Source organism: Ruditapes philippinarum, unplaced genomic scaffold, assembly GCF_026571515.1.
Source record: "Ruditapes philippinarum isolate M1 unplaced genomic scaffold, ASM2657151v2 ctg13002_1_1_1_1, whole genome shotgun sequence".
Classification (NCBI taxonomy): domain Eukaryota; kingdom Metazoa; phylum Mollusca; class Bivalvia; order Venerida; family Veneridae; genus Ruditapes; species Ruditapes philippinarum.
In genome coordinates this window covers 12,556-26,062 of record NW_026855806.1, presented here as the reverse complement: position 1 = coordinate 26,062, position 13,507 = coordinate 12,556, and the positions used below count along the sequence as shown (strand labels likewise).

Sequence of the window (13,507 nt, the reverse complement as noted above, 5' to 3'; positions counted from 1 at the left end):
CACCCTGTTTCTCTGTTTCAAACCCGATATATAATTTATCTTGCCATACTGCATGTATGTGTTTGTATTTTGGGTCTATTTTATTGTTTCATTGTAGATATATTTCTTCATTTTTGTCTTTGATTTCAGATCGAAATTAATTCTTTATGTTATGACCGAGTTCTTTATACTCAATCAAACGTTTCTCAAGAAATACAAGATCATTGCTCTGGAAGGGATATGTATGTTCTCGTCCCTAGAACATGCAGTGGAGAAGAAACCAATGGTGTTGAACCTGAAACCGAAGGTACCAATTGTTTTCAAAAACAGTTTGAAGTTTACTGGTCGGAGCTTGAAATTTTATACTGAAACTCAAATGTAATGCTTTTTATGTAGCCAACTCTTATAATATTTGTATGGGCGTCCGTGGACGAGTGTTTACATTCGTTGACTTCAAACCGCTCTGGGTTCGAGTCGCGCAAGCATCTTCGTATTCTTTATTGAGGGGATGATATCCAGCTAGCTTACAGAATGTCGGTGTTTCTACTCAGGAGCCCGTTTGAGTCTGAGGTATTCTTCCACCATTAAAGCTGAAGAGTCCCCATAGGACACATACTGTGTTGGTGCAGCCCAATCAAAAAATAAAAATGATAATCGTATAAATTGCACGTTATATCTTAACATTAAAATTTAACATATTCATGTAATGTAAAGGGCTAAGCTATAAAGGAAAAGTTTATATAAGCTATAAATTTCCTAAACTATGATAATTACTAAGTTGAAAAGAGCTATCGACTAAAACAATCACATGGATCTTTAATATAATGAAAGGCGTTAATACTACGAGTATTACTATATCTAAGTTACATGCCCTGTGTTGAAAGTTTTTGTCACATATGACTTGAATGTTTGCATCAATACAGTAGAGGTATATAGATGTCAATGCACATTTTTTTTCTTTAGTTAGCTTATGTGTTCATTTTTGTTGTTGATTAAACCTGATCACCTGAACAGTGACTAAACAGTGTTCAAAAGCTTAATTGAATTTACATCGGTGCACATTACGCCGTTAACGTTTCTTGATCCTCAGTACTTTTAAATACATAATTGTATACATTTATTTGTAATCATAGATAATTTTTTATTTTTATATTCAGATGGAGGTATAGTTAAGAGAGGTTTAGGAAGATGGTCGTGCCGCTGGGGATATTACTACACATTAAGATATTGTAAGGTCAGATACTGTTGTTGGTGGTGTAGGCGATCATGTTACAAATACACTCTATGTTGGGTCAAGGTGATCTTTTACAAATGCGGATATAACTACTACGGATAAATACAATTAAGACTTGACACAAAAACCGATTTTTTGAAACATATACATAGTGTGTTTAATATCCTGCTTAAGCTACTTATATTGAAAATAACAATGTATGTTCCATTACATATCATTCATGATTCAAGATACCTTGATATGTCAAAACTGATGATTTGTTAGCAAGAAAATATTATTTATGACATTTTATTTTGAGAATGGAGATAAAGACATATCAAATGCTTTGTCTGTTTCTTCTTTTTTCTTCTTCAATATTTCAATGTCAAGCTTGATGATAAATTCAAGTTATAGTATTGTAGGATTTGAATTGTTTATTACTGGTCCTAATTAGCATAACCTCTTTCAGTTACTTTTCTTTCGGCATATGCTTATTTCATATGTAAAGAATATTATTTTACTATAATTTTTAGTCGAAAAATAAATTAGAAATAGTTGTTACCATAGGCGGCTGTTTTTGCTCTATTTTTCTTCTTTTCAATCAATATATCTGATAAATTATCTAAACTTTTTTGCAATTGTCCGAAATACATGATTCTATGCACATGTGTGGTATATCAAATAGTAGCATTTGGTTAAAGGTATCCTTATCAACATTTGGAATTGGGCCCATAATAGTACCGTTTTTCTAATTTTAGTATTTTAGATTGTTTTATCAAACTAACTGTTCAATTGTTCTTATGCTTTCGCTTAACCTTAATTATCATCCTCAAAATTTTATAACTTTGCTGTGTATGTGTGCCGCATGAAATCTAAAATTAAATTAATTCTTTCAGCGTTGTTCTGTTTTGTTTTCCTTTTCATCCTCATAGAAAACGTTTCATTGCCAGTACTTCCAAATTACGCTTAACTGATATTCTAAGAACAGCGAAAATATATATTATACATGTAAAAGTTAGACTTTGTGGAGAGGGCTGTTGCTAATGTTGTAATTACTTGTAGCCCAGCCCATTTGCACTGTACCTATATTATTTGTTTTTTATGTTATTCATTTCTTACATGTATTATATAGTTGAAATAAAATATTATTAACAAAGCAACGTGGCCCCGACTTCTTTGGATCTAAATGTAACTTAGTTAATGTAATTATTCTTTTATGTCTTTTTTTAAATAAAAGAACACTGTTACATTTATTTTATGTTTAAATGCACATATTCAACGCCAGTGAATACATGATGGTTCATGTGTTGTTATCAATTGAAATACTATGAAATACAATGTCTCCAGATCTAAATAAAAACTTTGGTTGCTTTTTAGTATGTTTCAAATGTCCAAATGTCCATGCGTATATTATCGATTATCTATGCATAAAACATGGTAATATCTACACTTTGTATAACACTGACTGATTCGCATAAGCTAAAATTATGCATATTCGTTTATGCTTGGATATATTAATATGTCTATCTTGAAAAAAAATTGGACTGTCTTGTTTCTATTTTTTGTATTTAAATATGCTTATGCTCTAAGTTCATTGTACATTTCGCTAGTTCTTCCCTTTTCAGTGTTGAAAAGTTTTATAAAAGTACACTGAAGATCTCATATCACTATTTGTCTTTAGGACACTAGGGAGGGACAAGAGTAAATAAACATATATTACATATTTGACGGCGTATCATTTTCTTTGTTAAACGTAAGTTGCCTATTACGAATATTGGACTACTTTAACGACCATTTGTTAACTCAAGCCCTTCGTGCACATCTTTGTATATTTAGTTTCTAATAAGTATAGAAGAACTGAAACAATATATAAGTTTTTATCAGATAATTTATTATACTCTAGAATTACATGTTTTACACAGTGAATTCAGTGATGGAATGGAAGTATACATTGCCGCTTTCCTAAACATAAATATCCAATGCTCATACGATTTGTGTGTTAGAAAATATTTAAGACACAGTGTTAAATCTATAGGATTGACTTTATTAAAAACAAATACATGGAATGGTATTTTCATGTCATTTATAATCAAATATTTTCCATGTTTATGAAACCTTTAAACATTTTCTCATCAAATCATCTCATTAAATCGTGATTCTTATATTTCTTATGTGATTTAAATAAAAAAGAATGCGATAAACGTGATCTAATCAATCCATAGGTGAATCATGTTTGACCTCTGCAATCCTTGGCATTGTGTAAGGTATGAAAATAACAAATCCAGCTACTAGACCGCCCATTGCTAAAAATGGCCAGCTGAAAAAGAAAATAACAAAACCTCTTTGTATAACATATCGAAGAACTATTTGAAACAATTTTTAAGAATACAAATGTACATTTAAAAGTGCATAATAAATTGCTCAGGATGTTCGTGTCCAATCGTGCAACAATGATTCTATTTTTGTTGAAAAATCGACAGGTAAACTGGCAAAACAATCTTGCCCATTAAACATTGGCTATTATTACAAGTTAATTTGTTAAAATTACTTTAAACGTTTTTTTTCTAACAAAAATCAACAATTTGTTTAACTTCCACGGATAACGGTATTTTAATACTTCTTCTAATGCCTATGTAAAAACCGGTTTGATTGCATGGCTAAACCTATCTTTTTCTCGGGAAATCCGAAGTTTAAAGAAGACGAATCATATACGGTCATCATCAGATTTACATAAAAGAAATAAGTAGGTCTGAACTTTAATCAGATTGGTCCGTGAGTCTACTTGTAATTTATATCGCTATAAACGTAGACAACTTTCCCACAAGTTAACGTTACTGAGGTAACGATACTTTAAATCTGAAGAATATTTAAGGTACATGCTCTGTCAGAAAAAGGTGAGATGGTTTTATAAAATCGAACTCATTTATATATTATATACATGGATAACCATATTCCATGGACTACTGGTTCGATCCTCGGACTAAGCGTTATTCTTAGTGACAATTGATCTCGGACATGGAGTGTTATGGTCCTTTGTCTCTCACCGCTTATTCTAAAATTATGTTGGGTTTGTAGTTGGTCACTTGCGGAGACATGGTCACTTTCGCAGGCACTAATAATTACATGTTTGTTAATCAGAAAAGTAATGAGGTGTATCGACCGTCGAGACATGACTAAATTCGTGTGTTAAAATTTTTGTAAAAACATAAAAAAGCAAACAAACTATAGCATGAACGCCTCCTGCCCATACGTCATCTGGGAATGGTACACACTTTGTCTTCTATCGTTACAACAGTATCGTGTACCATCAGAGTCGTTAATACAACAGTATACGTCAGACTTGCCGACAAGACGGAGTGCTTCCGGGCAGTTGAACCCAGCCCTTGTAACATTAGAGCTATCTCTGTAGGTCGGGCAGTATTCACACAACACTGAAGAGATATAGCAATAAATTTAAAATGTGATATCGTTATAACATGTTAAATTTTACCATGATTTAAAATTAAATCAATTCGTGAAAAATGACTAAATTAAAATAAATATAAAATGTGGAGCAATGATATATGATTGCGTAAAAGAATACCGTATATATACCTATACAAGAATAAATGAGATAATATGAACAACTTGCAAAATAATATTATGTAGATTTGAACAATTTAATTAGAGGGACTTAACCGAGATTATTTGACAGGACAGGTAATAATTGTCGAGATTGAATGTTCCATTTGATGTAATTAAATACCAACAACTTTAGTGCAAAATTTCAGCTTACAAAGTTGCAACACTTTTCACTCTAATCGGACTAAGGAGAGCATAAAAATACGATTTTCAAGTTATTTCTGAGTATGTTTCTTACTTATCTGTTACATAAGAAGCTTGGCATAGACTTGTATAGCAAGCAATGATTGTTGAATATTTTACAGTGCTGGTCTTTTATTTATTCGAATGTTAAATGTTAATATAAGATAAAACATGATTTCGTTTTGCATTTAAACTTTGTATTAAAATAAAAGAAATAGTATCACCAACTTAAACAATGAATAAGAAATAAAGAATACTGTAATATTAATTCATAATCGTACAAACCGGAGTAACACAGAAATTGTCCGAGCATCAGCTTCATTAATATATCCATTTTCTTTCGTCCTCTAATTAAACGTAGATTCCCTTTTCAACATTTCGCTTTTTGTGATTAAAAGAATTGGTCTGAATACAAATAAATATTTCATAAAGTTCTTGTAAATAATTCATTACTTTTGAATTCTGTTTTATTGTTTGTCACAATTAACTATCATCGATTTCTAGATCATTTTACCTTTTAAATCGCTTAGCTCTTTTATTGTATGAATCTGAAAAAACAGATAATTAATAATCGTGAACGAAAAATTATGTTTATAAAGGCTATACAAAAAGAAATCTTTTCTGAATCAATTTTAAAGGCGTGTGTTTAAAGGCCAATTAAGCCTTAAATTGATATTACTTTTATTTCTCGCAATAATACTGTTGTTAGTGTTCTGTTATAATTTCCAAACAGTTACCCATTAGCCATGTGATTGAGCCATCGTTCTTCTGCATTTTCGAATGAAGAAAAGTTATATTAATTATTTTGTATGTAAGTCAATATACTACTTTCCTTCTTTTATGGCGATTGATTTCAAATGCAGTGCTATCTACAGAAAACTGTTGTTTTTTTGTTTTTAATATCTTAAAGTACCTTTATCTTTGACAAGACATTACGTATGACATTGGAAATCTGTTTAGGCAAGAACATTTGTTAGTTTCTATGTCCTGCTGAAGGGTAAGTTCGCATTGTGCCTCAAAATGCTTTTAACGCTTTTTTTACTTCTCGTATCCTGTTATATTTTATTTACAAAAGTTACAAATTGGTCAATTACCAAAACCATCTTTAGCATTTGCTGCTTTTCAGCAATTAAGTAAGTTATATTGAATTTGTTTTTGTTGTTTTAGTATGGAAGTTAAAATACGTCTTTGTTTTACATTTCGGTAACTTTCGTGAAAAATACTTTTATATTCAGCACTTCTTTCTTTATTTGATAAACATGTTACAAGCTCTTAAACCATTATTGAAACATTTCAAAACGCATGTCTGCCATTTCTTAAAGAAAAACTCAGTTTCGGAGGCATTATGTGCCTTTAAATTTGAGCAATATCCTGCTTAATGTTCTGTTACAATGTACTGCTCAATGCCCTGTCAAAAGTAAAGTTTCAATATTCTAGTGAATGCCCTGTCAAAGGTAAAGTTTTAATGTACTGCCCAATGCCCTGTTAATGTTCTGCTTAATATACATTCACTCTTAAGGTCAAGTGTCAGTGTCATTCAATGTACTAGTCAATAATATACATGTAATTCTTTTTAGAATGCATGTTATTATTATGATTATTAAATATAAAGCAGCACCTTAATTAATATAAGTATTAAACAAATAATTGTTACAAACTGAACTGAACAGAAAAACAAACTCAAATTTATTGAATTCTGTTTTATTAACTTTCATATAAATTTTGCAAGTTAAGTTCGTGTAACCACGTGACTCAAGTGATGAAAATCGTTATTTTTTTTACATGTTTTGATGAGCCCTTTTGGCAAAAGCATTCATAACATATATAATAACTGATGGCATTTTCTTCCGATACATCAAAGTACTATTGAATTTTAGTCAATACTCATTTAACCTTAAAAATCTTTGTTTCATTACAAAAGACAATGAAAGAGCTGACACGGCTTACGAAAAGGTTAGAAAAAGAAACTTTTAACTTAAAAAATGTACCTGGTAACCAAAGACATGAAATACAAATATAGCTTTGACTGATCATTGAGCGTAACATTATCTGGGGACATCGGATGTTCTTTTATCAGTTTAAACTATATAAGTCTAAACTTATTTATTAATGACATCTTTTACTTATCAAATGGATATAGCTAAAACTGCAAAAAATGCAAAAAATAAAAATAAATTTATGGTGGCATATTTCCGCCATCTTATAACCATTTAACTAACTAATTAATTAAGAGGTTAACTAGTTACGTAACTAGTTATTTTTTCAATAAATAAAAGATCGGAACGGGAAATTAAATGCATGTTAGTGCCTAAAACTGCCATCCTTTTATTATTTTACCAGCTTAAAATTATTAATCTCTTAATCAACAAGTCAGTTAAGAGAATAACTAGTTACGTAACTAGTTAAACACTTAACTAAGTAGTTAATAAGGAGATTAACCAGTTACGTAACTAGTTAACCTCCCAATTAACTGGTTACTTATATGGTTATCTGATGGCAGAAATATGCCACCATATAAATAGATTAAAATTATAATAATATACGACCTATTAAGAAAAAGACGATATGTTTAAGATTAGGACAGAGGTTTTATTGATATGAATATTACGAAGGATTAGAAATAAGTTATTACCCTTTACCACATATATACGCGAAACAACGCACTTTTGACCCCCCCCCCCTTTTTTTTGAGGCCTCAAATAGTGAAAAAAATGTCCTATTTGGGCCCCAAACCTAAGTTTTCGTTTGAGAAATGTTGCTAAAATAATTGAGCACTTTTTCGGCGCCGCCCCCATCCAAAAGATACATCAGGGGGTTGCCAGAAGGGGGATGTGCCCCCTTCTGTTAGGGGGGTTTGAAGGTGGGCGAAGTCCCCCTCATCGCCAAGAAAATTTTGGACTTGTGGGAGGCTAAAAATGACCCCAGGTCGATCATAATGTAACGTTTATCCAACGCTGAAAAGCCTTTGACTCTATCTCAATCCCTTGAGAACTTGCAGCACTTTGAAATAAATTTTGATGGAAAAAATCGAGGCAAAATAGTGATTTTTGGCAATTTTGAGATGTCCCCTCGTTGCCATGGTAACAGGAAATTTAAGACTGAGCATGTCGTTACAAAGGCAATGGTCCAGTCAACATTTGTGCCAAGTTTGATTAGTATTGAAGCATTTTTCATAGTTTCGTAGCAGTTTGAACTTGTAACACGAGGCTTTCCAGTGAAAACGGCCATTTTTCAAAATATGCCCATGGGGGAAAGGGTTAAACTGTTATGATAGGCGCTTGGCTTGGACTGAGCTTAAGCATAATACATGTACGATAGGCCCTTGATTGTGACTCAGTTATTGAGTTAATACAATAAGCCATAAATTGGAAGTGCGTTATCCTAGATTTAGAATGAGTTGTCAAGAATGAGACTTTTTTTATTAATAATAAAACGATATGCTCTTGAACAACATTCATTTATGTTAAGTGTAATCTTGTTGGCTAATTATGTTGTGCATACGGCTTAGTTATTTGTCCATTTATTTTGAACCGGACACGACTGTAACAAAATTTCAGACTATACGAAAAATACACTTAGCTCAATTTCATGTTATGACCTTGACCTCTTAAACTTGACCCCGGGTTTTTGCGTGCGAAACATCATCTTCTAATGTTGGTCATGCGTACTACTTTATTATGAAGTCCAATCCAATCATGCATTCAGATTTAATGGCGCGGACACGTAGTACATCTATATATTTTTGAGAACACAAACACTTATATGCGCACATACGCACGCACGAACACACACGCGCACGTACACGTTATACTATAACAACAACAAAATATATAAATTTATAATATTAAAGCCTAAATCTGAACCATAGGTTACATAAACAACTTGTCATTCGCTCGCTTCTGGATATTCTCAAAACTGATAATTGAGCCGCGCCATGACAAATCCAACGTAATGGGTTTGCGACCAGCATAGATCCAGACCAGCCTGCGCATCCGAGCAGTCTGATCAGGATCCATGCTGTTGGCTTACAAACCCTATAACAAGTAGAGAAACTGATTGCGAACAGCATGGATCCTGATCAGACTGCGCGTAAGCGCAGGCTGGGTTGGATCCATGTTGGTCGCAAACCCATTACATTTGTTTGTCATGGCGCGGCTCATATGATATTTACTTTCAAAAACGTTGTAAGTGTTAGGTGTTTTAATTTAATATAATTTGATTTCAAATCTCTGAAGGAAACGTTGGGAATTATATATTATATATAGAAATATATATTACTTTGATAGCCATACATTTGTTTTGACAACACATTATGTATATAGTAATGCTACACATTGTTTTTTTCTTTTGAATTTGACTTTCATAATCATTTTCGGCCAACTGAAAGTGCTTTAAAAGACACAAAGTACTATAAATTGTAAAGAAACATTTGAACTGGGATCATTTTTCTAGATAAAAGAATTATATTTTAAATTTGCATTGTAAGGGAAATAACCATACCTGTGTTTTTCAATATGATACTTATGTAGTTGCCTCCAATAAATTACTCTCAACAATTGGTTATTGATAATTTATTTTTGTAATAATGTGTCTTTTTGTACATATTACAGTAGTTCGTTCAGATAATGGTAGGGATATATTATGGAGTATGATGATACCTAATTTGACTTTATTGGATTCTTCTTAGGTGGTATATTTGATAAAAGTCTTAGAAATTTATAAACAGACTTGTTACACTTTTAACCTAAATAATTTTAGTAAAAAAGAGAAACAAACGCATAAAATGAAGTCACTTTTTCAGAAAAGAGAGGATACCTCAAACATACAGAAATTGCTCTCAGAATAAGGTTTAAATTATCAAAAGTTCAACAGGCATATGCATCTAACCTTGGTCTGCACTGTTAGCTAATCAACCAAAACTTATTTTGGAATTTTCCCTAACATGATAAATGGTTTGCCTAGAGTAAAATATGGACAAGTCTATTTAAGATTTTTAGAATCATGGTAAAGGTTTATTGAAAGATAACGAGATCTGCGTCTATCACGTGACCCATTTTGGTGGTCACAGAAAATAGTTTTCTGTGTCACAGAAAAACGAGATATAGGAGATAAAAAAAGACAGGAAGCCTATTATCAGTGACACTCTTTAAAATAATAATAACAAAGATAGGTATGGCAGTCGTTTGTCTTGTATTAGTTTTAATCTGCACATACGTGTGCCAAAATTCAGCTTTAAGATTGGAACCAAAAGGTAAGAAGCTTTTTGAACCGTATTATTTGACTTGTATCGTTGTTTTAAATTTGATGATTTATATTGTATCTATAAACTATTATGTAGTACCATAGGTACACCGTGAGTCCTAGAAACAAATGTCAAATATATTGACAGTTTTGACATAAAGCCCTATTCATAAACTGAAATTTAGTACATAACATTCATGTATATTATCTTTCATTACTACATTAGATGACTATGAGCTAAGGTGAATCATGTATGTTTATAACAGAATGAATACATGCTTTATCACATGTGTGTTCTTTTTTTTCAGAGCGTCGTCATTTGGAAAGTCCTCTCTTTCATGACTGTCCAAAAGGATTTTCTAGGTTTGGTAACTCATGCTTTCACGTTGCGCATGATCTCGCCAACTGGCCGGAAGCTGTTGTAAGTGACTTTTCATATCATACATAGCATGCACAAACACACATTAACACGGTCTGGTAACGCGATTTTAATAGGTTGAGGATGGCTGAGTACGAAAATGTGAACGATCAAACGTCTTGCGCCAACATTGAGTACTAGCCTCAGCAATCCTATTCTTATGTTGTAATAATTTTAATACTAAGTGCTTAAAAGGAGACACATTTAGATATCCTTATGAAATATTCTGGAAAACAGAATGTTGATAGAGTCCTAAAGTGATTTGTACGAACATTATATGAATTATAATACTATGTTGTTCTAGAACACTTTATAAATTGTCTGCTATATATTGCTATGTCATATTGTACAATGTATCTAACTTTTACCAACAATATACACATATATTTATTTTGTAGTTTGTTTTCACGTATAATTCTGAATACTATAAACATAGTTATTTATGGCATTACACATTTCGTATAATAAACAAATCTAGATTAAAGTTATATGAAAGTAAGTAAAGCCTATATATACGGGGAAGTCAGATATAAAAAAATCATTCATTTTCTTTCAATTTACATATTTCGTTTTAAAGGTGTCATTTGGTATTTCATGCACCGCTTCAGGTTTCAATCGGAATACCTTGACGAAAAGTTGCGATTGTTCCGTTACCGGAATACCCCGCCATTTTATTTGAGTTACATTAAAAATGCGGTGTCCAACTAGAAAAGATACTAAAAATTTCATTGATAGGTATAGAAATTTTATACGTGTAGTTTATAGCCAGGCAAGCCAAAGCATCTGACTTCCGCGTATAATGCTTGCTATGGGCGTATCAGTACAAAAAAGACACATTGACAAATAGGTTAACCATCACCACTGTTTCACTATCAGATTACAAATGTTTCAATTGATTTATATGCAGGTATACTGCCAAGTATATGGTTCCCATTTAGCATTCATAGAATCTGAAGCCGAGAGCCAGTTTGTGACAGCTTATCTCAAGAATTTTAGCGGTAAAGTAATTTCTTAAGAAATCTACATGTATCAGGATTTTTGAGGTATAAAGATAGTATGAAAAGTTGAAAACACGTATTTTTTCAGAAATTCAGCATTTTTATGTAATGCTAAATACAGAGTATGGCGTTGTAGACACGCCACGCCCACATTTTTTGTACTACAAAGCTGAACTAACTGATTTTTACCAGTTAAGCACGATGTATCTCTATCAAATCAATTAACGTGTTTCTGAATCTAGTTATAACAATTCTTTCTTTTCTTTAAGCTTCAGCCACAGACAAAGATCATTACTACTGGATTGGTGGAACTGATGCCGTCTCGGAGGGAAGTTGGTACTGGATAAACGTTGTCAAACCAATAACCGTTCGTATAACTAACTATTCCCGCATGAATGAATGAACGGAAGATCGAACGAACGAACGAAAAGAAGAAAGAATGAATTACTAAATTAAAAAATAATTAATGTGAATGAATGAACATGAATGAATGAAGCTGCTTTTTCAATTATAGAATAACAGTTTAAACGGAATGAGCCTCATTATATAAACTTATACAGAGACAAAACCCTATGAACATCTGACGGGCGGACGGACAATCGAAATTCAATGTAGAAACGAACGAGAAAACGAGGGCATTAAGTACAACATATCATGCTTTGTTTGCATGGTGAAATGGCTCGTGTTCTCCTGAATATTGATCTATTTAATTTAACTCTACCAATTTGCATTTATCAATTTTATTGCAGTACACTAACTGGGGACCTGGTGAACCTGATAACAGCCCTGCCATGTCATCTCATCACCAAGACTGCCTGGCAATTTTCGAATCCTCCGGTAAATGGGATGACGGATGGTGCGAAACACGACATAACTTCCTCTGTGAAATAGAGTAAGTAAATTACATAACTACTTTCGAATGTCAATAAGAATTAAAACATATTTATTTAAGCAATTGTAGTAAGTTTTTATTTCAATTAATTGATGGATTCGATAAAACTCTATTTCCCTCAAGAAAGTTTCACGATTTTACAGTTTATGTCGTCATTAAAGCAAATAAACAAAATAAAATGTGCATTTGCTCGATTCCCTCGCAGTTTAGATACTCTAACAAACAATTAACTGTTCCTTTAGTTAGATATGACCATTTTAAAAAGTTCAGTTACTTAATGAAATAGCATGGGAAATATCATTTAGTGATTATGTTAATTCACAAAGGCTTGCTTTTCTATTATGAAAACATTAATACAAGCTAGCATATTGCTGATTTTCTGTAATGCAATATCTTAATTTGAGTTTAGGACTGTCCTATAGTGGATTTTAATGTCAAAGTGATAAAGACAATACTGACTGTACATTTATAACAAGCCTATTGCATCAGCGTTACTACTGTTAAAAATATCTTATTGATATTTCCTCAATATTGGTATACTATTTGTATATAATTATTTGTCGTATTTACATTTTAGTCTTGACGTCGAAGAGATTGTTGGTTAGCACACTCTCTGAAACATACAAACTTATTAAACATATCCAAGTCGAAAAGAAAACAATGTAATTCCTCGTTTTTGAAATAAATTACCAGAATTTATGTTCATGTTGCAATATTGTTATAAAACCCTCTATGTTGAATTAAATAAAGAAGATTATAGCATGTCTTATCAAGAACATTTTGCTACGGTGGTAGTATATCGGTTCCAATATATGATAAACAAGATCAACAAGGAAAGGCGGCGTTCAATGAACGCAACCCCCACACGACCCAGCAACAAGAACGAATGGCAAGGAGCCCAGGGGGACCCCAAACAAAAACAGGACAGGGCAAAGACAGAGCACGGACAGGTTAATCATTAA

The 13,507-nt window shown here is 32.2% G+C and overlaps 3 protein-coding genes across 3 annotated transcripts; 2 read left to right on the top strand and 1 right to left on the bottom strand.

The window, feature by feature from the left end:
- Positions 1 to 129: 129 nt before the first annotated feature.
- LOC132744431 (uncharacterized) lies at positions 130 to 2,092 on the top strand (the record flags this gene model as incomplete). The annotated part of the gene is given in 2 exon segments (XM_060733141.1): positions 130 to 286; positions 1,137 to 2,092. Coding segments are annotated over 2 exon segments (336 nt in total), but the record flags the coding sequence as incomplete, so codon positions are not given.
- A 321-nt stretch (positions 2,093 to 2,413) lies between these two features.
- Positions 2,414 to 5,499, bottom strand: LOC132744432 (uncharacterized). The gene is made up of 3 exons (XM_060733142.1): positions 5,282 to 5,499; positions 4,416 to 4,623; positions 2,414 to 3,509 (listed from the first exon to the last, which is right to left on the bottom strand). The coding sequence occupies exons 1-3, from the start codon at positions 5,328 to 5,330 to the stop codon at positions 3,404 to 3,406; spliced, it is 363 nt and encodes a 120-aa protein (XP_060589125.1). The 5' UTR covers positions 5,331 to 5,499; the 3' UTR covers positions 2,414 to 3,403.
- Positions 5,500 to 10,113: 4,614 nt separating this feature from the next.
- On the top strand, positions 10,114 to 13,256 carry LOC132744429 (perlucin-like). Its single transcript, XM_060733140.1, has 6 exons — positions 10,114 to 10,247; positions 10,546 to 10,658; positions 11,563 to 11,653; positions 11,923 to 12,020; positions 12,403 to 12,545; positions 13,123 to 13,256. The coding sequence occupies exons 1-6, from the start codon at positions 10,169 to 10,171 to the stop codon at positions 13,148 to 13,150; spliced, it is 552 nt and encodes a 183-aa protein (XP_060589123.1). The 5' UTR covers positions 10,114 to 10,168; the 3' UTR covers positions 13,151 to 13,256.
- The last annotated feature ends 251 nt before the right edge of the window (positions 13,257 to 13,507 follow it).

Excerpts from the sequence above, each read along its gene's own strand:
- LOC132744432 (XM_060733142.1), bottom strand. The coding sequence starts at position 5,330 with ATGGATATATTAATGAAGCTGATGCTCGGACAATTTCTGTGTTACTCC. Across the intron at positions 4,624-5,281 it reads ACAATTTCTGTGTTACTCCG|TGTTGTGTGAATACTGCCCG; the intron begins GTTTGTACGATT and ends ATATCTCTTCAG. Across the intron at positions 3,510-4,415 it reads CAGGAGGCGTTCATGCTATA|CTGGCCATTTTTAGCAATGG; the intron begins GTTTGTTTGCTT and ends TTTCTTTTTCAG.
- LOC132744429 (XM_060733140.1), top strand. The coding sequence starts at position 10,169 with ATGGCAGTCGTTTGTCTTGTATTAGTTTTAATCTGCACATACGTGTGC. Across the intron at positions 11,654-11,922 it reads TTATCTCAAGAATTTTAGCG|CTTCAGCCACAGACAAAGAT; the intron begins GTAAAGTAATTT and ends CTTTTCTTTAAG. Across the intron at positions 12,546-13,122 it reads AACTTCCTCTGTGAAATAGA|TCTTGACGTCGAAGAGATTG; the intron begins GTAAGTAAATTA and ends TTTACATTTTAG.